The sequence below is a fragment of the Chiloscyllium punctatum genome, chromosome 24, assembly GCF_047496795.1.
Source record: "Chiloscyllium punctatum isolate Juve2018m chromosome 24, sChiPun1.3, whole genome shotgun sequence".
NCBI lineage: Eukaryota > Metazoa > Chordata > Chondrichthyes > Orectolobiformes > Hemiscylliidae > Chiloscyllium > Chiloscyllium punctatum.
In genome coordinates, this window is record NC_092762.1 from 62,456,369 (window position 1) to 62,483,925 (window position 27,557).

The following is a 27,557-nucleotide window of genomic DNA, read 5'->3' on the forward strand; positions in this document are numbered from 1 at the left end:
ACAAGTAGCAAACCACTTACAACCTCTGGAACCTGAAACAGGCAATTCAGGTGGAGTTAGGGGGCTGAGAATGGGAATGTGAATGCTATTCAGGAAAACAAACTGGGATCAATGTTACAGGTATAATTGGGAGCTAGGAGAAGAAAATAAGAAAGGCAGAAACTTGCCTGTGATCTGCAAAGATGGTCGGGACAATGCTAAAATTGGTCAGGACCTTTCGTTAGCTCTTGAAATTGAATTAAAATGAGCATACTCAAATTTCAATATTGAATCTCCTAGGAGAAAGTGAGAACTGCAGATGCTGGAGATCAGAGTCGAGACTGTGGTGCTGGAAAAGCAAAGCAAGTCAGGCAGCATCCGAGAAGCAGAAGAAAAAGAATTGTAAAACCTGCCCCCACACCTTCCCCTCCCCCCGCCCCCGTCCAAGGCCCCAAATGTGCCTTCCACATACATCAGATCTTTACTTGCACTTCCACATGTATCATTTACTGTATCCATTGCTTCTGATGTGATCTCCTCTACATTGGGGAGACAGGCTCTGGATTAGTGGTGCTGGAAGAGCACAGCAGTTCAGGCAGCATCTAAGTAGCTTCGAAATCGACATTTTGGGCAAAAGCCCGTGATGGAAGGCTTTTGCCCGAAACGTCGATTCCAAAGCTACTTGGATGCTGCTTGAACTGCTGTGCTCTTCCAGCACCACTAATCCAGAATCTGGTTTCCAGCATCAGCAGTCATTGTTTTTACCTCATTGGGGAGACAGGCGCCTACTTGCAGAGCGTTTCAGAGAACATTTCCAGGACACCCACAACAACCAATCCCACTGCCCTGTGGCCGAACACCTAAACTCCCCCGCCCATTCTGCCAAGGACATGCAGGTCCTGGGCTGCCTGCACCGCCAAACCTTAATCACCTGATTCCTGGAGGAAGAATGCCACCTCAGGACCCTCCAACCACAGAGGAATAATGTGGATTTCACCAGTTTCTTTGTTTCCCCTCCCCCCACCTTATCCCAGTTCCAATCTTCCAACACATCACCGCCCTCATGACCTGCCCTACCTGTCAGTCTTCCTTCCCACCTATCTGCTCCACTCTCCTCTCTCGCACTCTCAGCTACCTTCGCCCTAGCCCCACCTTCCTCCCATTTATCTCTCCACCCCCTTGGCTCATAGCTTCATTGCTGACGAAGGACTTTTGCCCGAAATGTTGATTCTCCTGCTCCTCGGATGCTGACCTGCTGTGCTTTTCCAGCACCACACTTGCGACATTGAATTCCCTCATCCAGTTACAGAAAAGGCTCCCAAGTTGCACTAGAGTGGTATTGCAACCTGCATGATCTGATGGGTACATTGTCTTGAATTTGCTCAGCCACCAGTCAAATACATTTTTCAGCCCCATAGAGAGAGAGAGAGAGAGAGAGAGAGAGAGAGAGAGAGAGAGAGAGAGAGAGAGAGAGAGAGAGAGAGAGAGAGAGAGAGAGAGAGAGAGAGAGAGAGAAATAAAAATGGCCCCTAAACGTTAGGAAAATGATTTTAGAAATGAAGTCAGAATAAGAACACTCTCACTCGCTGCATTAACTGGTCTCTTCCATATGTCCAGCCTTGGGACTTGGGGTGAACCAGAAGTAAGCAGCCACTATTGAACTGTGTGGGGGCATGTGACTGCCACCTGCAGCTGCTATGAATTCGAAGCATGTAACCTGAAGAAAAATATACATTGCCACATCGTAAACTTTGCTTATCTTGGTATGGCCATTTAACAGCTGGATTCATGAATTAGATTAGATTTTTAACCATTAATTTTCCATATAATTAAAAAAGCGATAATATACACTGAACTAGCAGGGTTTGTACATGCAGAAAATATTAGTGCTGTCTACCTTCAGAAAGCTTTTTGCAGCACCTCTACATTCATTATAGTACTGCTTATATGTTAGCTTCATCCAGTTTTCACCATGCTTTGATGCAAGAGCGATGTAGTCCCCGTACTTCCTAACGGACTCAGTGAACATCTGGTGGACAGTCATCAGTGGCTGTCCTGGAGCATCGGAATCATCCATCCTCAGCTTGACCTCACCATCCTTCCTGGTGGTACAAAAATCTGCACCAGTTGAGCCTAAACTCCGTGTAACTATCTGTAGTCCATCTCCTACAGGGGATTACAACAAGCATGTTTTAGTGATATGACTTCGCTTCCACTGGCTGTAAGTCATCAAGACCTGTTCACATCAGTTGAGAGATTATGCTGAAGCATTTGCACTGAGAAGCAGACTAGTCTTTGCAAAGTTCAGGAAATAAATGTACATAGACATGAGATTGTACTCCAACATTTCACACATCCGGTTTCAACAAACACCATACCCAACCAAATTCTGCACCAGCAGCAATATTCTGAGGACTAGCTTGTAACAGAACCACAAAAGGTGGCTTTGTATTCATTCATATGATTTCCTGATACATTTATATTAGTCGGGAGCACATTTTAAAGTTAAAACATGACTTTAGTAATAAAGGAACATAAATGACAAATACAATTAAACCAAGAATGATGACAGATGGACAATGAAATCCAACAATGGAATGCTCCTCTGTCTGGAGGAGATGTAACAAACTCTTTGGAATCAGAGGATGCACACAATTACTGAGAGGGTGAACCAGATGAGCTGAGTGGAATGTGTGTGAAAATCAAGATTCCAGTCTTGGTTGTATTGGCTGTGATAAGCCATCGAGCAAAGGTAATGCATCAAAAGGTGACAAGGCAATATGATAAATCTCACACTCCGATTAATGTACTAAAATGACATTTCACATTTCTATGACATTTATTTCGTAATTTCTCCTGGTTGAAATTTCCAAGCAAAAGTCAGTTTAGAATTAGTTTTAACTGTGACCATAAAGACTATCTTTTTTTTTCTCCAACTCAGATTGTCCTCGAGTACAAATGGTTTGTTTTGTGTACCAAACCATCACAGTGTGCACGTATCTGGGGAAGCATGATTCTTGCCTAGCTCAAACAGGTTAGATATCAACACTCTAATCAGGGGGATTTGAAATCTAACCCGCCCCAAAACACTGCTGCATTGAAAGAGAAGGTTGGGAGGCAAGGGAGATGAAGCTGCACAATCAGGAGGGATGCAAGAGGGTACAGGTAGTCCTTCTATAACGTAATGGTTGCGTTCTTGTGCAATCCCACATTATAGAAAAATCATGTTTTAGAAACAACGCTTAAAATGTTGGCTATGTAATCGCATTATAGTCAAATGTACATTTAAAAAATTTGTACTTTAGAAATACTGTCCCCAATTCGTCAATCACGTTACAGCGAACTTGCGTTGACGAAACGCACGTTATAGCGGATCGACTGGTATTCTAAAATGTGAATCAGAGGGGTCGATCATTCTACCCCTGAAGCTTGCTACCCCATTCAATAAGATTGTGGGTTATCTGATTACAAAAGTGAATCCTGCCTGACTCAAAAACATTCCAACCCCTTACTTAACAGGATTTCTATCAGCTGCGTGCCACCTTATGTCATGTGAGGAGGCTATCTTCGTTTGGGGTTGGTGGGGTGGCCATTAGGCCATCTGTGGAAAATACACCATGCCCCCTCCCACCCCCTATTGAAAGTGATCCCCCTCCTGAGAAATATACTGGCCAACCCATTTCACTAGGTCTTGGCGAAATCAAACTAATTTACCTACATTCCTTCGCTCTCCACTCTGCTGCAAGTGGGGCTGAAGAACTGCCAGCCCTCTGATTGGCTGGCATCTTTTGGAGGCTTGGGCAGAAGTCCTGGAACCAAGTGCCAATCTGGGGGTTAATGCTACCAAGGTTCCTGAACCTGGTTTCAGGGGAGTTGCCTCTGGCTTTTCTATGGGCCACAGCTAGAAGCATTAAGTTTAATCCATCAAATGCTCCATGTTCCCTTCCCTAAAAATTTAAAGCAGGCAGGAGGTGGTGAGTGAAACTAGCAGGTTTTTAAAAAACCATAAACCTGCACACAAAACAAACCATTTGTACTCGAGGACAATCAGAGTTGGCAGTGACATCCACACTCCATTAATGAATAAAAAGCAAAAAAAAAATGATTTGATCATGATAAAGTCAATTACAAAAATTATTTTCTATCCTTCTCTTCATGTAGCTTGAGTGGAGCATAAATTAAATGCTTGTTGTGTACCAACTACTCCTTCCTGTCAAATCAATACAGGCCACTTCATAATAACCTATTAACTATTCTCCAAACTATCACTGAGCATTAACCAAACAGCTAATATTGACTCAAGCTGAAAACTTTCCCCAATATGGGCATCTGACAAAGAAAACATATGTTGTGTTTTCATCACTCACTCAATGTTCAAGCACAAGGCAAGGCCAAAGTGCAGTTAGACGTTTGGCTGCTACCCAGCAAGGTGAGGAGTGAAAATGCACCAACTGTACAAACTGCTCTATAAAATCCCACACATTCAGGGTGGGAGCCTGAGATAATAATTATCCACATCCATTCCCTTAATTCCCCAGACTCAGCAACTTGAAAGATCCCCAGTACACAGTCTTCACTGCACGCAATGTAAACAGTCCCAGTGTTGTTTGTTGATATGCAGTGACAGTACAAAGGATTTACATTTCTGGTCTCAAAAGACCCACTTTCTTCAACTTAAAAGCAAATTTTCCATGCTTGTGAAAACAGGAGGCTGGTGTGCAATGAAATGGAAAAAGTAATTTCAATGCATTGGTCTTCAGTTCTAATGTTCAATTAAAGTTCACCTTTGGGGCAAAACAGAAGAATCGGGTTCTAAAATGTGGATCTTCCTTTCTGACCCAGAATTACTTATTGCTGAAACTAGGAGGAGTTCAAATGCCCACCACTTTCCCATATAAACAATGCTTGCCTCATTGAACACAATCATTTGTCACTGTAGAAACAAATAACTTTTAACCTTTAAGGCAATAGAAAGACTTCTGTTGCATTTCTAAAGCACTTCCATGTTTTCACATCCAAACTATTTCATTTCCACTCAATTACTTTTGAAGTGAAATGTAGTGGTCCCACATTACTTAGGGAGTATCACCTACTAACTTACACCCATCAAAAGATTCAGGAAATAATAATTAAGCAACATGCCAGCTATCAATAACCTGCCCCAAGAATGTCATGAGTAAGCTTGGCTTTGCACAAATGACATAATCACATGAATGAGTTAATTAAAAATGAAACAAAATATGTTTACATTTGCCTGGAAACCCATTGACATAAACCCAGATGGAAGACACCTACAAGTCAGCCTGATCCATGTAAACGATTACAATCAAGTTCTCACTCAACACCCTCCAGTATTGTGAAGGGAAGTGTGGTTGCCAGGAATTGAACTAATCTTCAACCAACGGACTGAATTCTCTTGTTTCATTTAACAGTTGGCTTCAATTGACTGCTTTTACTTGTCCTTGAAAAGACCTCAGACTAACAGTAAGTTTAAGTCACTGAGGTGCCCTTCTTTGCTCAACAGGACAATGTTTGGATTCACTTAAAAGGGAATTTAAAACAACTTAGATAATTGCAGCAGCTACAGGAACATGAACCCTGACCCTGATTTTTGTTGTTTAACTAATTATTAGTCACAGTAGCTATGGATGCGTAACACTGCATTAATATTGCCATTGAGATCTTTACGTCAATAGCTTGAAATTAGAACATGAGAAACACCTCCAAATGGAAGTTGGAAATATTCAAGTGTGAAATGGTTCTGACATATATCATGATCTCCAGTGGAAAAGCCACACTACTGTTTTGTTGACATTACATGGCGTGCAGAAGAAATCCTTCCTGTTCTTCAGCTAAAACACAGTGGTCACACTTCAAATTTACTGTGTTGGTTATAAATCACTGACTTGTGCAGTGGTCATGGAAAAACAATATAGATATATATTTTTATTTTATTTCCCCAAAAGATTCAGCAAGGTCTTTGACATTGAGACGGGAGCCCAATGTAACCTCTCATCCAGAAGATGGCCAATAATTCATGTCTGCCTCAGTGCGGACACATTCTGCTGCAGCTTATACAGTAGTGCCTTGACATATGAATGACCCCGTTCACGAACAAGTTGGTTTACGAACAGGATTGTACATAAAATTTTGCTTCAATGTACGTACAAAATTCAAGGTACGAACGAAGGTACAAATGCAAAAAGCCCGTGTGCAACCACGTGGTTTCATTGTTCTGCTTTGCTACGCGCTTGTTGAACACAAAAGCTCTTGGGCCCCGCGTGATCTCATCAGTTAGTCTTTGGCGCATGCGCTGTGAACAGCGTTCGTTGCTATGTCCAAGCATTCTTATACTATCCGAACAATGGGAAAAATTTATTCAGGTCATGAACTTTTCAGTTCGCGAACCGGGTCTTGGAACGGATTAAGTTCGTAAGTCGAGGCGCTACCGTACCTGACAGGATGGGAGGCAGGATGTTCCCACCAGAGACAGAAATCACAGGATCCACTGACCCAGGCCCCAGCCTGAAAATAGCTATCCCTCCTCCTGATCCACCCCAGGTCCTAGCTGTTGGGCCCTGAATGTACCCTATCCCTGGTGACCAATTAATCAGACCGAACATTTTCCATCTTTCCAGTTAATTCTCTGGATGAAAAAAGGAGAAACACACAAGCTCAGCAGTCTGTCAAGGAAGATCATATGGTGAGATGATTCAATGCACTGAAATAATTAACTGCCCCAAGGACACATTCTACTCTGGGATCTGTTGTTTTGGAAAAAACCAAAAGCAAGAATAATGAATAGGTTACTCATCAAATCCAAGTCTTGTGGTTTAATATTGTGATCTAGTAAACCCAGGAGTGCAAATGACATTACATTAAATATACATTAACAAGATACAAAAGGTACTACAGCAGTCACCGAATCTTTCTAATGTAGGAGCACACTTACTTTTATCAGAAACTTCTTCCTTTTCTGGCATTTTATCAAGGTCCAATTTATCGACATCTACTTCTTGTGTAGAACCACAATCCACTGTGACTGCACCATGAGCGGTCTCTGTGCTGTAAGTGACAACAGAAGTCATGAGTACACATTATATTGAAATTTAATAGATTCACATCCTTCCAAATTATTGCAAAATGGTATCTACAGTTTCAATTTATATTTCTGAAGGTATTCGGTTGAACTGGTCAATCAATTTTCTTGGTCAGTGCCACCTAAATTTATCTGGAACCACAGAAACAGGAAAAGCCTTTCCCATCATGCCTAACCTATATCTTAATGCAGTAGCTTTAACATCCCTGCTAACCAAAATAAAACCTCAGTTTAAAATTTCCATTTGACCACCAGCTGCAACAGGTATGTGTGTGTGTAGCACAGTGGGAAGGGAACAGTTCCCCATTTCCACTATGCTTTGTATAATTTTCTAATATCAGCCCCAACTCCACAAAATGGCTATACTCTAATTTTAAAAAGGTGTAGCCCCCTCATCCTCAAGTTACCCACCAGAGGAAATAGCTTCCCTCTACGTGTCCAATCCAATCATTTTAAACACTTCTGAGTGAACACAAGCCTCAACTATGTAACCTATCCTCATCCATTACCCCTCTCAGTCCTAGGATCATTCTGGTAAATCAGCGCTATACCCCCTCCATGGCCAGTATATCCTACCTGAAATATACACAGTGTCCAGAACTGAACACAGTATTCCAAACACTGAATTTAATTTCTTTTATATACATATTTTTATTGAAAAAATATTGAAAAAAATTATAAAACTACAAAATAGCATAACAATCTGTTATAATATAATAAACAAACTACCACTCTACTCCACAAGAGTTTAAAAGAAAAACAATTTAAAAAAAAATCTATCCATACTACAATTCAATAAATAATTAAACAACATAAACTAAATTAAAATCGGACTGAACCAAGGCAAATTAAATTAAGTTACAACACCCAGCGCAACCCCACCAAAGCTGCCCATTAATGGGAGCTTCAGTTGGCATTTGGGATTCTACCTCCCAGGGGCCCCTGGCCTGCCAGACACAGCTCTCGCGATTACACACAGGCTCTGACCAATATAGTTGACAAGCCTGCGTCCATATAGTTCAAAAAGGGCTGCCAGAAGAGTTCAGTTTTCTGGTGCCCCATATTTGTAAGGAAGTACAGGGGGATGTGCTCCATAGTTAACCTACACCAGCCCGAAAGTCCTGGGGGATTTTCCAATATCCAGCTCATCAGAATATTCTTCCTCGCACAATATGAAAAGGGTATTAAAACAGGTTCTTTCCATGCGCATCTAAAGAGGGGAGATTCGGCAGGCCCAAGAGGAAGGGCACCGGAACTACCTTGACCTCTGTTCCCAAGACCCCTTCCAAAATACTCACTATACACCCCAATATCTAATGAAGCTTGTGGCATGACCACAAGCAATGAAATATCTGTTTTACATTTGGGACACATTGGAGACGCTCCTTCCTTAGGTTTCGCAAGCCGTTCCGGTGCAAAATAAGCCCTGTGGAGAACCTTCAATTGCACAGCCTACATCTTATTACAAATCGAAATCTTCCTCACGTTCTCCCAAATATCCTGCCGTGCCTCTAACGAGATCTCCACTCCCAATTCCTGAGTCCAGATCCCACACAACCGTTCAATGTCCTATGTGACACTACCTCCTAGTAAACGGTAGAGGGTACAGATCAAGAGCGCACCTGTGGGCCCAAGTACTCTCCTCTCCAGATCAGACTTATAGGGATTAACCAATACTGTAGTCTTTTTTTGCATAAAGTCCCAAATCTGAAAATAACTAAAGAGGTCCCTCCTAGACAGTTCACGTTCCTAGCTCAGCTTATCGAAAGACATTATGACCTCCCCCTCAAATAAATCTCCCAAACAGGAAACTCCTCAACTCCCAGAGCCTAAATCCAGAATCCATTGATCCCAGCTGGAATCTTGGCGAGTAAAAAGGGAAGTTTTTTATAAATTGCCCTAGCTTTGTCACATCATTCTCCATGCTTTAACTGTGTTAAAGACAATTGGTCTTCTGCAGTGCTCCAGGTCAGTCCTCATCTTGTCCATAAACAATAAATTAATGAGGAGGCATTTTGCCTGGGAGGGCTCAACGTCCAGCCAAATTGACCTCCGGTCCTGGCAAGGCCAGTCACATTGGATAATAAGGAACTTAATGGATATTTCTTAAACATCTGGAAAGTCCACACCCCCCATCCCCTGCAGGAGCTGCAATTTAGCAAGCTTAATAAGAGGCCGCCTGTGGCGCCAGATGAAAGAGCTGAGCCATCTGTTAAGCCTCCATAGTGCTTGTCTAGGCAGCAAAGGGAACATTTGCATGGGGTATAATAAACTAGGAAGAACATTCATTTCAACCAGAACCATTCTACCCAACCAAGAAATCGGAACAATGCTGAAGGTCCGGTTTTATCTTCTTTAGCAGCTGCACAAAATCAGCTTTGTATAATTGATCAAAGGCCAGAGCAATAAAAATGTCTAAATACAGGAAACCTCCCTGTGGCCAACTGAAAGGGAATCGGATTCTACCCCCAAGATCAGGTACTCTGACAAAATCCCCAACAGGCATGGCCTCCAACTTCATAACATTGACTTTATACCCAGAGAAAGAACCGAACAAACTTACCACTTGTATTATGTGGGGCACAGATATTGGCAGGTTAATTGGAAAAAGAAGAACATCATCTGCAAAAAGGGTGATTTTATGCCCCCCTGATTCCACCGCTGGAGCAACTGTATTGGGGTCCCTTAGGATTGGGGTCGCTATACAATACTGCCACCCACCTGGCGAAGAACCCCCCCAAGACCAAACCGTTCCAGGACATAAGAGAAGTATGGCCACTCCACCCGACCAAACGCTCTCCTCTGCATCCAGGGAGGTTACCAAGCCTGGAATTGACCCTTGCTGGCATACCTGGACCATATGTAGGACTCTTCTATTCTTGTTAGAGGACTTGCGACCCTTAATAAAACCTGTCTGGTCTCCTTTACAATGGAGGGTAATACCTTCTCCAACCTCAACGCCAGCATTTTTGACAAAATTTTAAAATCCACATTTAATTGCGATAAGGGCCTGCACAGAGCACAATCCTCTGGGGTTTTCCCTCTGTTGAGAATAATGTAGACATTAGCTTCTCTCAGAGAAAGGGAGGCAATCCTCACTGTATGAATAATTCTACATGTCCAATATTAGCCTGGCCAATAGGTTTATAAAGTCCTTATAAAACTTGCTCTGAAATCCATCTGGGCCAGGTGCTTTATTGCTCTGGAGCTACCTCACCACCTCCTGAATCTTTGATTGTCAGAGGAGATACTTGCTCTGAAGTTACACCTGGGAGGTCCACGGTCTTAAGAAAGGACTCCATCTTCGTCAGCCTGTCCTCACAGCCCTCCGACCAGAACAATTCAATAGAATTTCCTAAATGTCGTGTTAATCTTTTTGGAATCACAAGTGAGAGAACCAGCACACTCCCTGATGGATGTGATAGATTGGGGGACACTCTCCTTCCTGGCCAGTTATCTACCCGGCTTATCACCGTACTCTAATAACTTCTGTTTCGCAAAGGAGATCTCCCTCTTTGCTGTCTGGGTGAGTGCAGAGTTCAGAGCAGCCCTGAGGGCTGTAACCCACTGCAACTTGGTCACAGGCAGCCTATTAATGTATGCCATCTCGGCTGCCTTCAACCGGGCCACAAACTTACGCTGCTGCTTTCCTCTCTGCCACTTCCGGGTCGCCGAGTAAGAAATAATCAAACCCCTTGCATCAGCTTTGGCATTCTCTCACAGAACCGATGGGTTACTGGCCGTACCCGAATTAATGTACCAAAAGATTTTAAATTCCCGCAAAAAATACTCAGTAACCTTACCATCCTTCAGGAGGAAAAGATCCACCATACACCAATGCTGCAAGTCTATCCCATTGGTTCTGGCTTTAACCTCCAGATACACTGCCGCATAAACAGAAATGGCTACATTCCCAATTCTATAGGACATCACCAAATCCAAAAAGACCAGTGGAGCAAAATATATGTGAACCCTAGTGTGGCACTTATGTGGGTTGGAGAACAAGGTAAAGTCCCTACCGTCGGGGTGAAGACATCTCCACACGTGCACCAGTTGTCTGGATTGCGAGGATATGCCCGCGAGACCCCTGGACATCCTGTCTACCTCGGGGTCCATAAGCTGACTAAAAAGTCTCTTCTCTCTCTCCCTCCCTCCCTCCCTCCCTCCCCCCCATAATAGTATGGCACGCTCAAAGGAAAGTGCATCCGTTACAAATTTGAGGGGGGTGTGCCAGGGCACAATTTACATTCAAAATCCTGTACTCCTCTCCATGTATTAAAGCTTTGAGGATCACAAACCATTTATATTTGGCATTAATTTGGTCTAACAGCTGAAACGGGAGATTCTTCTGGATGAGTACAGCTACTCCTCTGCTTTTAGAATTAAAAGGAGGAGAAAAACACCTAGCCACCCTCCCCGCTTAACTTAAAATGCTCCTTATTGCCTAAATATGTTTCTTGTAACAGGGCTACATCGACCTTTTCTTTTCTAAGGCTTGAAAGTATCTTATTTCTCTTAACCGGTGGATGACTCCCCTCAATATTCCAGGTGCATCATTTAAATGAACAATTATCCACAGCTGTCTGAGACACCCCATAACCCCGAAGGGAAAAGCCCCACTCCTAACACACCGAGCAAAAACAGTAAAAGATTTGTATAAACTAGAAAATACAACTACAAAAATTACCAAAGCAAAACATTTAAAAACTACTTCTACAATGAACTAATACATAAAACAAATAAGAGGAGACTTTCCCCCTTACCCATACTGGGCATTCAGACTACCCACTAACCCCTCCTTGGCTCCTTCTAGCTGATGTCACACCGCAAACTCAGGTAAAACAAAGTAAGAAAAAAAACCATGTGTTTTATAATAAGAAAATTAGAAGTGGGCATTCAACCTGTCTCAGCCATACTTTGGCCCCGATCAGTACGGATTTAAAAAAAAAACCCAAACCCCACCCCTGACCAAGAAAGAGAAAAGAAAAAAGGGAATAATAGAAAAAAGACAATGGAGAGGAGAAAGAAGGGAATTGAAAAAAGGACTCCCACATATTAAAATAGCAAAACCAGATAAACAAGGTAAACCACACAGAAAACAAAACACTATTGTCCATATTACTAGAACCAGCCAGTCTATTTAAAAGAGTCCAGAAGTCCTTTGGCTTTTCGGATCAATCAAAATTATACACGGACCCTCCATGGCTGAAACATAGCACTGCCAGATATCTTACAGAGTACTGAATATTCAAGTCTCTCAGCCTCTTCTTTACCTCAAAGGCCTTCCTCTTGCGGATCACAGCCACAGAAAAGTCCTGGAAAAAGAATAATTTTTGATCCCTTGTATATCAGGGCCTATGGATCCTTCTCCACAGTGTTCTGGCAGCTTCCAACACCAGTTGTTTATCTCTATAATGCTGAAGTTGCACTAGGACCGGGTGGGGGCGCTGGTCCGATCTGGGCCTGCACACCGTGACCCAGTGGACCCGCTCAACCTCTAACCCCAAGAACTGCAAGAGCCATTGCTCCATAAAGTTGACTAGCTGGCCTCCTTCCGCCCGATCAGGCCAGATGTTCTTCCGATGCTTTGAGGTCAGCGACTTGCTCCGCTAAGGCCCGTGCCAGCCTCTCCAGGGCCTGAGCCCGACCGCCGAGGTTTCTGCTGCGGTCTCGGAAGCAGCAGTCCATTGCTCCACCTCCTTCACGTGCTGCCTGAGATGCTGGATCTCCTGGTCATGCTTTTACAGCAGGGCTGAGATCGGTTCCAGCCTGGTCCGGGTCTCCTCCATCGTTGAATCAATCTTCTCTTGCGTTGTCACAAACTCCAAGACCAGGCTCTGCTGAGCAGGTAAGTCCATAGGAACGTTCGCGGAGGCCAGCGCTGTGGCTGTGGGCATGTCCGTTCTTGCAGGGGAGGGCCCTGCTTGTTGCGATCCTTGCGGTCCATTTCCCTTAGTCATCTTCCCTGAACAACAAAGCTAATACACAGCAATTCTGGGGACCAAAGACAGCCAATATTTGCCATAATAGCTAAAAAATGGAGGGTAAATTCACCACCTTGCTTTGGTGGAGAGCTCAGCAGGGCAGACCTACTGGATTGCTGCCATCTAGGATCTCAAATTTCATTTTTAATCATGTGTCACGCACATGCACACTTAAGATTGCCCTGATGTCCTGCCAAGGATTCTCATTAAAAATCAATGACTTCCTTATACAAGATATTCAACAGTTACTTTAGCACCTGAGAGTGAGAAATGCAATTTTAATTCATAGCAGGTTGCAACCAATTGGTTTGCAATAAATAAAAAGGGACTGTGGAGAACAGTGAGTACTTGGCCTTGAGGTTACTGGCTTGTTGAAGGAGCCGATCAATCCAGTTGCAACAGAAGCAACTGCACGATTTGTTCAATTACCCACATAACTAAACGATCATTTTAATATTTATTCAAATCAGAGTTCTGATAACGGTTTCAGAGGTATTTGATTAGGTTGAATCATTCAAGTTGGAGAGACATCCACTCTGCATTTTCAAAGAAAAAAAAGCCTTCATGCGCAGATGTTGATTATACAATTCTTGGTTTAGGTGGAAATCCAGATATTAACTTTCATTTTGAGGAGCAAGCAGTGAGTCTAATATCTATTGAAAAAGAATGGTTTATAGTACAATCACTTATTCAGTTGTCCAAAGTTATCTGGCCTTCAGATCTTAAAATAAGGTCTGGTGCTGTGCTATTCTACTAATTCTCAAAAGAATTCTTTCCAAGCGACACAAGATCTAGTCAAAGCTTTTCTGACCTTTTCCAGAGGCAGTGAAGATACTGTAAATGCCCTACTGAGCCAGAATTAAACAGTATCTGCAGTCTCCAATATGCAATGCATTAGAATGACAAGAGAGCCAAAAGGTAAAGCACACAGACAACCACTTTAATAAGGATTAAAACTGAAGATTGAAAACATGTTCAGAAAAATAGTCTTGAATCTCTGGAGCAAGTTTACCGCTAGTGGAAATACAACACAGCAGGGTAGCAAGATACCCTTGGAAAAGTATACACTTCCCATTCCAAGTGAAGGGGACTGATCATGTTGAGAGTTGGGATTGATCACCTACATAGGGATTCTAATAGCATCAAGGGACAAGGGGAACATGCAGGAAAGTAGAGTTGAGGTAGATGATCAGTCATGCTCTAGAACAGGCTGAAAGGCTTACTCCAGCAACCACAGTCCTCACTATATGCTACATCAGGTGATGTAGAAGTTCAGTCATGAAGTAATGAATGGTACAGTTGGCTAGAGGAAATCACATGCTCACTCCTGTTCCTCATGTAAATCAGTGACAACCAACCCAAACTATCAAAGGTTAGTAATCTTCAACCTTTCTTGGACTCAACAAAACGAAGGCAAATTCTCTCAAGCAGGAAGACAACTGAGTAAGAATTAATTAACCTTGAACTTCTGCAACAAAACTGATGCAAGTTTTATGTAGGGTCCTTTAGTAAAAGGGTAGAAAGAAAAATATGTCCATTCTCATCCCAAATTTCCGAGCCATCCCTACAGCTTGGATTTTTGCTGTGGCTGAACACGATTAGCCTTCTGCAGTAGATACAAATCCAAAACTTAACCAGGGAGAGAACTTGGAAATTCTCTTGGCATGGAACAAATATGGTCTTAGCAGAAATCAGGTGCAGTGAGGAGAGGATGGATTAAGAGGTGACAAGACAGTTAACAATATTAGATTAGATTACTTATAGTGTGGAGACAGGCCCTTTGGCCCAAGTCCACACCGCCCCGCCCCGCCGAAGCGCAACTCACCCATACCCCTACATCTACCCCTTACCTAACACTACAGGCAATTTAGCATAGCCGATTCACCTGACCTGCATGTCTTTGGACTGTGGGAGGAAACCCACACAGACACTTGGAGAATGTGTAAACTCCACACAGACAGTCAGCCGAGGCTGAAATCGAACCTGGGTCTCTGGCGCTGTGAGGCAGCAGTGCTAACCACTGTGCCACCGTGCCGCACACAAATACAGTCATGAACATGAGGGCGGAAGTGAAACTGTTGGCTAGTGGTAACCCCCTCACTTTCAAGAAACTCTTTCAAGCGCAGGATGAGGTTTAATGGCCACGTGATTGACAAAGGGAACATGTCAGGGCTACAAGCTGACCTTAAAATGTACATTGCAGATAACAGGGTAGAATTTCCATACAAGGACATTAAAAGGACAAGAGCAGATGAAACATTGAAAACTGGAATCTGTGCAATTCATTTCAAAACCATAGGATGTCCCAAAGACAATGGCATACCTTGGAAGTGTAGTCACTGTTGTAATGCAGGAAATTCAATAACCAAGTTGTGCACAGCAAGCTCCCAGAAATAGCAATGTGTTAATGACCAGATAATCTGATGTGAATTAGGAATAAGTAATGGCCAGGACAAAGTATAACCTTTCTGTTCTTCTTCAAATCTATCACAGGATTTTTTACTTTTATCTGGGAGGACAGTCAGTGACTGAGTTTAACACCTTGGGGCAACACGGTGGCTCAGTGGTTAGCACTGCTGCCTCACAGCACCAGGGTCCCAGGTTCGATTTCAGCCTTGGATGACTGTCTGTGTGGAGTTTGCACATTCTCCAAGCGTCTGCGTGGGTTTCCTCCCACAGTCCAAAGACATGCAGGTCAGGTGAATTGGCCATGCTAAATTGCCCATAGTGTTAGGTGCATTAGTCAGAGGGAAATGTGTCTGGGTGGGTTACTCTTCGGAGGGTCGATGTGGACTGGTTGGGCCAAAGGGCTGGTTTCCACACTGTAGGGGATCTAATCTAACCTGAAATCTGACATCTGACACTTCTGACAGAGTCACACACCCTCAATTCCAAAAGAATCATACGACTCAACGTGTTAACTTTGTTCCTCTCTCCACAGATACCTTCAGACCAGCAGTTGATGATTTTATTTCAGTACTACACTGGTGAGTCAGTCTTGGGTTTTGTGCTCAAGTCTATGGAATGGAACTTTAACCCACAGTCCTCTGACTCATAGGTGAAAATGCCATTAACTGAGCCACACCAACACACAAGGAAATGTCAAGGGGAAACCCCATGTTGACAGATATTTTACAACCTTCCCCAGAACAAATCTCCCCCGAAGTGCAACACTCAAGGGAGAAGAAAAAAGTACAGAAGTAAATTTACCAGAAGGCAAAATGGATTTTTTTTTTAAAAAGCCTCCACCTAACAGCACAGTGAAACACAAGTCAGCCTTTCGATATCAGCACAGCCTTCCTTGCCATTGTTCTATATTCACCCAGTTTTATACTGATAAAAGCTAGATCATTAGAAATTGGGTCATAAGAAATTATGCTTAGAACTGGTATTATCATCTTGCCTAAACACATTTGCAAAGCTACATTTTAGTCAATTTCTACAATTGTCCCTTATTTTTAGTTATGACAGAACATACACAGAACAATCACAGGTGGTGCAAAAAAATAGTTGACCACACAGCAAGTCAGGCAACACCCGTAATGGGAATCAGATTGATTACCAAGATTGTCTGTTGTTTTTGTTTCAGATAACCAACATTTGCAGCACTTACATTTGATCAAACGGATGTATCTTATTTCAGCCTCAAATTCTGATACCCCACCTTTTACCATTGGTTTGAATTTGGGCAAGATACCACATACCATTCTAACTTGGAAACATAATTGCGCTCTTTCACTGTCAGCTAGGTCAAAATTCTTAAACTCACTCTCTAGTAAAACGGAGGGTATCTCTTCACTCCAAGGACTGCAACAGTTCAAAAAGGCAGCTCCGTATCAGCTTCTCCAGAGCAACTGGGGATGTGCAATTAGTATTAGCATAGCCCACATTCCATGAACAAATGAAAAAAAAATCTCTGAAGTCACAAGATTATTTCAATATCAAGTAAAACATGAATTAACCTTGTGCTACCCACAGATGATCAAGCTGGTGGGGAGCAGTAATTACTCAGTGAGAGTGAGTAGAACCCAAACAATCAAACATAACCATTTTGTCTACTTAAAAAGGGAAGATCCTCAGGAATCTGCCAATGTACTACAAAATGGCTTGGAGGGACACTATGTATAGTCTGTAAATATTAATCAAAATGGCATGCTCAGGGAAGAACATGGATAAGGACAGAAACATAACTGAAAATGTATGCAGATTAATGATAAGTAAACAAGGTTAGTCTAACCAGTACAGGAATGCAGTAAAGTCAGTATAACTGTACTGTTTCACAACAGAGAAATCAGGTCAGTTTTGGTCACTTATTGTGCAATTTAAGAACAGGATCACAAGATGGGCCCACACTGACTGGAAAAAAAAAGACAGTGTCATACTTGGACATAACTGGATTAAATGCATACTTTATGAATCCAATTAATAACTCTATTATTGGGCCACTATGTGATAGTATTTAAATGTGACATCACCTGTGAAAACATGGCCCTGTCTCACTGAAGGAGAACACAGCAACGTGACAGAGCACGTAACTGAGAATGAAATAAGCTCTTCAGTTGAGAAGATCACTATGAGTTGAGTCAAGACCTGAAGTGAAATAGCAGCTAGGAAGCAGATGTCTTGTTTTTGTTCTCACCCTTTGGGGACACTGGGAATTCAATACTGTGCATCAATAATATCACAAATAGAAAGGAACACGTAGCTAAGGAAACGCAAGAGATGTTACACTTGGGAGTAATATGGATGTGCCACAACCTGTAGGCACTGTAAGGCGTTGCTGACCCTCCAAAAAAAAAAAAAATCTCATTGTAAATTCTCAGAAGTTAAATGATTAGGCAGGAGTATGATTGTCTTTCCACAGAACAATCTCTTGAGCAGCTTAGCAATACTAAGTGTTTGACAATATCAGCTGCAACAAAACATACCACTAACCTTACACACCTATCATTTTCTAATTCGTCAGCACTGCCCAAAATTCCAAAAATACCTCTCAGAATGAAGGATGTATCAATTATGTTTCAGTGTTGAACAGGTTCAATTTCTGAGCAGCATTGGAGATTAGGTTTGCCTCACACCTTCATTATTCTCATTGCAGAAACACATCAACCCCACCTCAACAAAACAAGTTTGGTAGTTAATGTAATAGATCAACTGAAATACAAGACCAGGTGTAGCTCCTGTTCTGCCATTTCAATATGCATGGCTGATCTGCAACCTAACTAAACACAAAGGCCAGTATTCCCATTTATTTTTGATTGAATTTGTGCAGAAACATTTGATCTTAATGGTTTATGTACCTGGAACCAACAACTAACCAGAAAAAACAGGGATATGACCAGACAAAGGGGGACATTGGCAGTCATTCTCCCATACCCAATAACAAAACATAAACAGATGTTTGTCGGGTTGGTCGACGTTTTGAAAGTTAATTTCAGCTGGAGGTCCATAGTTCCAGCACTTATTGAAATAATCTGAAAAATGAAGTCAAACTCTGTGATCGGATGCTCTGAGGTAGAAATTGCTATCGAAAGATAAAATATCTCAAATCCGCCTTCAACAGCACCTTCTGACAACCTCTAACAGTAAGGATGAGCACAGCAATGGGAACTGGACCACAACCTCCAAATTCCCCTTAAAGCCAAATGCAATCCAGACTTGGAACAATATTGTCATTCCTTCCTAAAACTTCCATTTGAACAGGACTGTGGGTATGCCCAAGCCACTGGGATTGCAACAGTTCACAATGGCAGCTCACTATCACCTTCTCCAGTGCAAATTGGGAAGGATAATGGATGCCTCAATGCCTGAACGCGATGAATAAACAAAATCCCCTATCTACATCTCAATTGTTCTTGAGCTTTCAGTCTATAGGAATATGTAAAAATGTAATTCTTGACCACTAATCCAACTAAATAATTTTGAATAAGAGCACCCAGTCATTCACCAGTGTAATAACCTACTATCATGGGAGTTTACTTATTCAATTATTTACAAGAATACTTAAACACTGTTTGGATAAAACAAAGGCGACAACTACACAAAGCACAGCATATAATTCTCACATGGGGTTACAGTAAGTGCATCACAAAAGTGTTTATCGTTACATTCCTGCAAAAGCGTAAATAGTGCAAACCAAAAGGAGTTCTCCAAATTAAAAATAATGACACTATCATGTGAGCATGGAGAGGACTGGCTACCTAACAAGAAGTAGAGCATCAGGATAAACAGTCAGTCAGTTAATCAGGATGTTAAACTATAACTAGTGGAATACCACAGCAGTCAGTGCTGGGCCCGCAACTATTTACAAGATGTAATAATAACTTGGATGAGGACACTTTTAGCCACATTTGGAATGGCAAGATAGGAGGAAGAAACAAAGTGTCCATGGAGGAAGATAGATGTGTTAAGTGAGTGGAGAGAAAAACTGGCAGGTAGAATACAATGTGGGAAAACTGAGAGGTAACCAATTTGGGCAGGAGGAATACAAAAGCAGATCATTATTTTAATGGAGGGACTCTGCAGAAGGCATGGTTACTCTTGTACATGAATCACAACATTGGCTTTTAGGTACAGCAGACAATTAGGAAGACAACAGAATGTGAGATTTTATTGCAAGGATGATGGATTATAAAAGTAGGGTGGTTTTACTACAACTGTACAGGACATTGGTGAGACCACGCATGAGGTATTGAGTATGATTATGGATGGTATCTTACTTCAGGAGGGACATTCTCATATTTGAAGAGTTCAGAAGTGCTTCATGTGTTGAGAGGTTTGTCTCAATATGAAAAAGGTCAAGCAAAGTTCAGCCTGGCCTCAATGCCATTTACAAGAATGGGAAGTGATTTTACTTAAAAGATTCTGAGGGGTCTTGACAGGGAAGTTGCTGAGAGGATGTTTCTCCTTGCGAGAAACCTAGGTTCAAGATAAGGGTTTCCCAATGAACTCAGAAACAATGAGGAATTTATTTTTTCAGAGGTCATTAGTCTTTTGGAATTTTCTTCCAGAGAAAGCTGTGGGGCTGGATCATTGAATATATTTAAAGACAAATTTTGATGGACAAAGGAATCAAGGGTCATGGGAGACAGGCAGGAGAGTGGTGTTAAGACTGCAATTACTTCAGTTGTGATCTTACTGACTGACAGAGGCCAATCTTGTTTTCTTCTTATATTATGTCATTTTAATCCAGTCATAATAATTCACAAGGATTTGTTTTTAACATTTTGCTTGGGCACACACACCACCGCAGCCTCCTGTGTATGCATTGTGGATCAGCACTTTGTTCCCGCACCTCCGCCCTCAAACCCCACCCTTCCAACCATAACAAGGACAGAACTCCACCCCCCCCTTCCAACCATAACAAGGACAGAAACCCCCCCCCAACCCCGGTGCTCACCTTCCACCCTACCAACAGTCGCATAAACCAAATCATCCGCCGACATTTCCGCCACCTCCAAACGGACCCCACCACCAGGGATATATTTCCCTCCCCACCCCTTTCCGCCTTCCGCAAAGACCACTCCCTCCATGACTACCTGGTCAGGTCCACGCCTCCCTACAACCCACCCTCCCATCCTGGCACCTTCCCCTGCCACCACAGGAATTGCAAAACCTGCGCCCACACCTTCTCCCTCACCTCCATCCAAGGCCCTAAAGGAGCCTTCCACATCCAAAGTTTTACCTGCACATCCACCAATACCATTTACTGTATCTGTTGCTCCTGATGCGGTCTCCTCTACACTGGGGAGACTGGACGCCTCCTAGCAGAGCGCTTTGGGGAACATCTCTGGGACACCTGCACCAATCAACCACACCGCCCTGCGGCCCAACATTTCAACTCCCCCTCTCACTCTGCTGAGGACATGGAGATCCTGGGCCTCCTTCTCCACTGCTCCCTCACCACCTGACGCCTGGAGGAAGAACACTTCATCTTCTGCCTCTGAACACTTCAACCCCAGGGCATCAATAAAGGACTTCAACAGTTTCCTCATTTCCCCTTCCAAAATTCCAACTCAGTACTATCCCCATGACTTGGCCTACCTGCCTATCTTCTTTTCCACCTATCCACTCCACCCTATCACCTTCATCCCACCCCCATCCACCCACTGTACTCTATGCTACTTTCTCCTCACCCCCACCCTCCTCTCATTTATCTCTCCACCCTTCAGGCTCTCTGCCTGTATTCCTGAAGAAGGGCTTTTGCCCGAAATGTCGATTTTACTGCTCCTCGGATGCTGCCTGAACTGCTGTGCTTTTCCAGCATCACTAATCCAGAATCTGGTTTCCAGCATCTGCAGTCATTGTTTTTTATCTCCTTCATTCCAAAGCTGGTCCAGCTGATAGGCAAAAAGAAAGCCCAATCAATTTGCCAATATTAGCATTCTGGGCAATTTCAAGACACTTTCTAACAACTCATGGAGCAGAGAATATATTTAGTCATTCTATTCCTCACTTATGCCAGGATTAAGCCCTAGCACATAATTTAGGTTATATCTCAACCCTCAAGATAAATGTATTGCTGTAGGATAGTCACAGATGAGTTTTGACAGGTTTGCGACAAGTATTGCCTCAAACCTACAATTAAAATTCATACCAATTCTATGCAGTGAACATAATTACAACATTTCACAAAACTCCAAGTTACATGAAATGAAGAGATCGTACCTTCCCGCGAACTCATTATCACCAAGAAGCACGTCCCTTTGTGGTGGGTCTCCGGCTGCCGGGTCAATGATGCTCAACGACATATCGCACAAGACTGTTCCGGCTGTGGGAGGGAGGACAAAAAAAAACCCCTTCATGTTATCGTGCTCATTCAGCGACTGGGATGAGTCAGCGGCGCTAATCAACAGAAAGAAGCGCGTGTAGTCATTCAAAAGAGCGGGTCAGGTAGCGCTATCGCAATTTATATACAATCGGTGGGGAAGGAGAATAAAACCACCTAGTTGTTACTTCTGGAAATCTACAATTCAAATAAATATCCATGTCCAGTCCTACACCTGCTACCACGCCCTATCTCGCGGCGCTTTCAATCCCTAAAAAAAAACACTTCTAGCTTAGATGGAGTCTCGCTCAGCCCAGATCTACTTATAAACCCCTTTCCTGAACTTTGTAGTCCATCTTCTATTATTTTACATCCTTGCACTCTCATCTCCCGCCATCAAGCACAAACACACACATTACAGACCTTCCGCCTCAGATCGCACTCACTCTGCCTTCTCCAGTGCTGAAACACACAACGCTTTTAGGTCCAACCCATTTTTTTCTTTGCGACGTCCTCACAAGGCAGAAAGGTTATGGTAGTTCAGGCACCGCCCTCTGAAACCATTACAGACTCCAGCCTGCTGACATGCTGCAAGTCAAAATTTACGTATCCTATCGGGATGAATCACACCACGCTTACTCTGAAATTAATCCAACCCTCAACAATCAGTAACGTTGATCCAAAAAACACAGATCTAGCCCCAAGTAATCACTGTAATCTTTTTAAAGCATGTGTAAACTACATTTTAACCGGTTGCTTTTAGCTGGCAGCTGTACATTACTGAACAAATGGAAACAAATACCATTGGTTAAATGTGGAGCAATTCCTGTCAAGCTTTGAAAATGACTCAAGGATATTTGTCAGTGGAGGCAGCTGGCACAATTTTGTCATTTCTTTTTTAAAAAATCCTGAGGGATGAGTTTTCCTGCCAACACAAATATCTACATTAATCTGACAAAGAAGGGCACTTTGACTGCCTTGTATCTTGTCATAAGATGCATGAAATTTTCAGTGTTGTGTTATATGTAGGATAATTCCTGTTCCCCAATCAGATCTTGACTAGAAAACACATTAATCAAATAATGCTGTAACTAAAATCCAACAGGACTCTAAACGGGTTTTATAGCTTAAATAGCTGTATGTAATCTTCACTGGAAAATCAATGAGAGGAATTACAGGAAATGCATATACCCCTGCATCAACTGATGTTAATTTTCATTTGGCACAATACAGTAACAGGCGTTCCTAGCAACCAGTGCTATTGAAGCAGCAATGATGGAAAAGTGTGGCGTCAGATCATACCATCGCTGCTTCATGAGCTCCCAGTGGCTGACAAAAGCTGTTGGAAAATATACGGGGTGAGATAAAAGGTGGTGATAATCACCCACTTTTGTGTCCCTTCTCCCCTAAAAATTGCAAACAGAGCGCTGAGAAATCTTGACATGGCATTCTGCACCAACTCCATGCAAGTGCTGTGACCAATTTAAATGGATCTCAATTGAGCGAGAGACTGATGGGCCTATTTTTTCCTCACAGCAGCCAATTTGGTCATTTGATTAATAATTTATTGGAATTAGACACCCAGTTTGGTTCATATCTTCAGACAAAAATCAAGTGGATGTTCAAACAAATCAGCTGCTCTCTCTGCATCCGCAAAAAGGTTAATGTGCTTGCTTTCCTCGAAGAGGCTAGAAGCCAATAGAATCTGTCAAAATAACAAAAGGGTTTGAATATGTAAAGGATAATACCATTACCATTGGTTGGCAAATCCCTAATAAAAAGACATAAATGTCAGATAGTTACTAAGTGGGTTAATAAGAACATGGAATGCTTCATCACAAAATGCCTGTTGAGACTGAGACAGAGTATAACAACATTTCAGAAGGGAACTAGATAAGTATTTTAAGAGAATATGGAAGGATTTAGGGACTGTGCAGGGAAAAAAAATCATTTGAATAGTTTGCTGGCACTGATAAAGTAAAATGGACTGAGTGGCCTCTGTCAGTGCTAACCAAGAGGGATAGCCAGGAATAGAATAATTGTATTTGGGAATGAATCATGATCAGAAACCTATCAGGAAATAAATTAAAAGTCAAATATTATCCCTGTAGCAGCTTCAAAAATATAAACATCACACTTGGCAATATATTCCTGGTTAAATACATAATCAAAAAATTTTCCATTTTGTTTATACAGGCTGTCTTACAGTTCTCATTTGCTATATGGAGTTGCTCAAACAATTATGAAACACCACACAGTATTATCAAGTAAATAAAACAATTAACAATGTCCAAGAGATAACAAAACTATTTGCAAAGCATTGCAGCATTGTAAAATACAGTACCTCTTCCTGTCTTATCACTGCATGTTAAATGTGAATTCTTGGACTAATGAGTAGGGTTAATGTAGGTTAAGGAGGCAACGCATTAATATAGGTTAATGCTTTCCCAAGGAAATTCAGTGAAGTTCTGAAAGCTCGTCACCTGGATCATTCAATTAGCAACTCAGTAAAGAACATCGATAATGTTTATATATGACAGGGAGTAATTCCATTTCCTTAAATTACAACACCCATCCTGTAATGTATAATTTCATTTTTTTTTAGGTCAAGGAATTTCAAACCTGATCTGCGAGTTAAGTGTAATCCTAAACCCTGGCTTTGTTGTGTACAAAGGAATAACCTACTCACTGATGCTCAGTTTGTGTTCCACTAGAGCCATCCAGCTCCTGGCTTCCTGATAGCGTTAGCCGAAACATGGATTAAAAAGCTGAACTCCATAGATGAAAATAAATAACTCTTGATAAAAGAGCAACATTTTACTGAATATGGTATCAAAGTGCACAAGCAAAACATGAGGAAATCTCTCTACTGGTTAGAGTCATATCTAGCACAGGAAAGATGCTTGTGGCTTTTCAATATCGACCATCTCAGCTCCAGGACATCTCTGCAGGAATTCCTCTGTATATTTTCTTTTAAAATCAAGCTGTTCAGAGATATTAGGATACATTTCTGAAGCAGATTGGACTTGAATCCAAACCTTCTGGCCCAGAGGTAAGGACACTATCACTGCACCACAAGTGTTCTAGGCCTAACCATTTTCAGCCACTTCATCAATGGCCTCTCCTCCATCCTAAGGTCTGAACTGGGGATGTTTGTTGATGATTGCAAAATGTTCAGCACCCATTCATTGTCGTCACCTCAGGCTTGTGCTTATAAGTGACAAGTGACACTAATGCAGCAGAAAGTGCTGGGCAATGACCATCTCAAATTAGTTGGAATCCAACCATTATCCCATCATATTCAATGGCATTACCAGTATTGACTCCTTCATTATCAACATCCATGACAATATAATTGATCAGAAACTGAACTAGACCAGCTACATAAATACAGTGGCTACAAGATCAGAGCAGAGATTGTGAATTCTGCAGTGGGTAACTCACCTCCTGTCTCTTGAAAGTCTGTACATCATTCACAAGGCACAGTCAGGAATTCAATGGAATAGTCTTTACTTGCCTGAAAGAGTGCAGCTGCATCAATCTGCAGGAAGCATTGGTATCATCAAATCCGACCATTTGATTGGTACTCCATCCAACTTCCCTATCACACAGTGTGTACTACCCACATGATGCACTGCAGGAATGCACCAAACCTCCTTTGACAGAACCTTCCAAATCCACAATCTCTACTACCTTGAATTACAAAAGCACCAGATGTATCAGAACACCACCACCACCTCCTGCAGGCTTCTCAAGTGATACACCATCCTGTCACTGGGTCAAAATCCAGGAACTCTCTCCCTAACAACACTGTGGGTATCCTTATGCCTCAACAGCTACAGTCGTTGAAGAAGAGAACTCACCTTTTCTCAAACAAATAATTGCTGGCCTTGCCAACAACACTTGTATCCTGTGAATTCTTTAAGAAAAGGAGTGTCAGGTAACAGAATGTTTCCTGGTTCAAAATAATAATCATTTGCTTGTCATTTTACACCTTCCCACTTGGTTAGTTCCTCAATAGGCATCTCCACTCCTTGGCCTATAAATCAGCCACAAGCAACCTCATTGGAGCACATCAAAAAACATTCGGCATTCATTGCAATCCCAGATTAACCTGATTAAAAGGCCCTTGCTGACAAAGAGATAATGTACAGAATTCTGAATGACTTGCCCATTTCCTTTAAGAATATTCTTTCTGCCTGGCAGAGTGATTTGGATTCAATAATGTCCTCTAAGAAAAATAAGCACTAGTTGGGAATTGAGAGACTTTGAAGGAGAATGCTTGTTATAATATGTTAACAATTATAATTGGTGAGTATACATATGATTGGCAAATCATAGTAATTTACAAAGCATACATCTGCTTACTGTACTTAATTTTAAATAGTATAGCAAAACATGTAATTATTCATATGGACTTCCAGGCCTTTGGCTTTATTCAAATCTGTTTTCTTTTCCAAAATGATGTAACAATTTTGATCCAGAATTTCAGTTATTTACTGGCGAGCATAAAATAACAAGGATTTACATTTCAGTGTTTAATTTGCAATAAACAAATTCCAAGGTATATCTTTGATAACATTTAAAAACCACATCACATTTGGCTATGAACAAATAATAAATTAAATACGAGTTTAACAATAAAAATCTATCAACTGAACACATTTTAGTAATCACAGAAGGCAGCAATAATGACAAATTCTTCAGTTCATTGATAGTTGTTCTGACAATCAAATGATTCCCAATTTCAAAACTGCATCGTCTACCATGACAGACACTAAAGATACTGTCCACCTCAAACGCTACAAAAAGGTCTTATAATATGGCGCCGTTTCATTCAAATATAACATATGACTGAAAACTCATTTTTAAAAAGAAGCATAAAGTTTTACAATAAAAATCTGCTGATTTGTGGTTTCACGATAGGCATAAAACTATCAGGGCTGATACGCCTCCACAGTACTAATGCAGCACGTTTCTTTTGCTTTTAACAGAAGCCCATCCTGTATATTACTTGAATACGGATGGAACCGATACAGAATTTGAATTTCACATAAATAAAAACAAGTATTTCTTACATTCTATCCTTGGCATTGTATGGTAGGGTTTAGAGTTTATCACCAGAGCCTGCAACTTTTGTGCCAAATTTGGGTTAGTCCATTAAAATGTCCCTTTTCCTATTGAAATAAACTAGCTGCCCGCATTGTTCAATCCACTACCCCCAGAGTAATCTACATTCAATGATGTTTCATTTTCTGATTGGATACTACTGTCTGCCGGCTTCCTATCACCCCATGTAACCACGGTCCTTATATGGCAAGATCTTCAGATTGCATGTTACTATTTCATTGGTGAATGACAATCACAGCTGTTTTTTTCAAAACGCACTGGAGTACAACATCCCGTTTCTCATTAGCTGCTTAGGTTCTGTGCGCAAGTTACACCCACCACGCAAATTGATGCATTCACTCAATGCCCCAGCAGCTGCTTGAATGTGTTGGATTATTGAAATGAGTGTTACAATTATTTCCCCTCTGCTGTTCTATTTTATTACAAAATATATTCCTGTTAGGGTGAAAGGAAAGGCTGGTAATTGTAGGGAATGCTGGATGACTAAAGAAATTGAGGTTTTGGTTAAGAAAAAGAAGGAAGCACAGATCAGGTATGGACAGGATAGATAAAGTGAATCCTTAGAAGAGTATAAAGGCAGTAGGAGTATATGTATGAG

The 27,557-nt window shown here is 41.8% G+C and overlaps 1 protein-coding gene across 4 annotated transcripts in view; it reads right to left on the minus strand.

The window, feature by feature from the left end:
* The window catches only part of acsbg2 (acyl-CoA synthetase bubblegum family member 2), a 57,430-nt gene extending 30,372 nt beyond the window's left edge, over positions 1 to 27,058 (minus strand). The window contains exons 1-5 of one of the 4 annotated variants that reach the window (XM_072594016.1): positions 26,908 to 27,032; positions 25,274 to 25,370; positions 21,730 to 21,832; positions 6,932 to 7,044; positions 1,877 to 2,145 (exon numbers count right to left, since the gene is read on the minus strand). In XM_072594016.1, coding sequence (XP_072450117.1) covers positions 1,877 to 2,145; positions 6,932 to 7,044; positions 21,730 to 21,812 — 465 coding nt within the window. In that variant the 5' untranslated portion in view covers positions 21,813 to 21,832; positions 25,274 to 25,370; positions 26,908 to 27,032. Of the gene's footprint in view, positions 1 to 1,876; positions 2,146 to 6,931; positions 7,045 to 21,729; positions 21,833 to 22,252; positions 23,323 to 25,273; positions 25,371 to 26,907 lie in introns of those variants that run through there. The other 3 variants (XM_072594013.1, XM_072594014.1, XM_072594015.1) reach the window with 3 other exon arrangements.
* Positions 27,059 to 27,557: the final 499 nt, after the last annotated feature.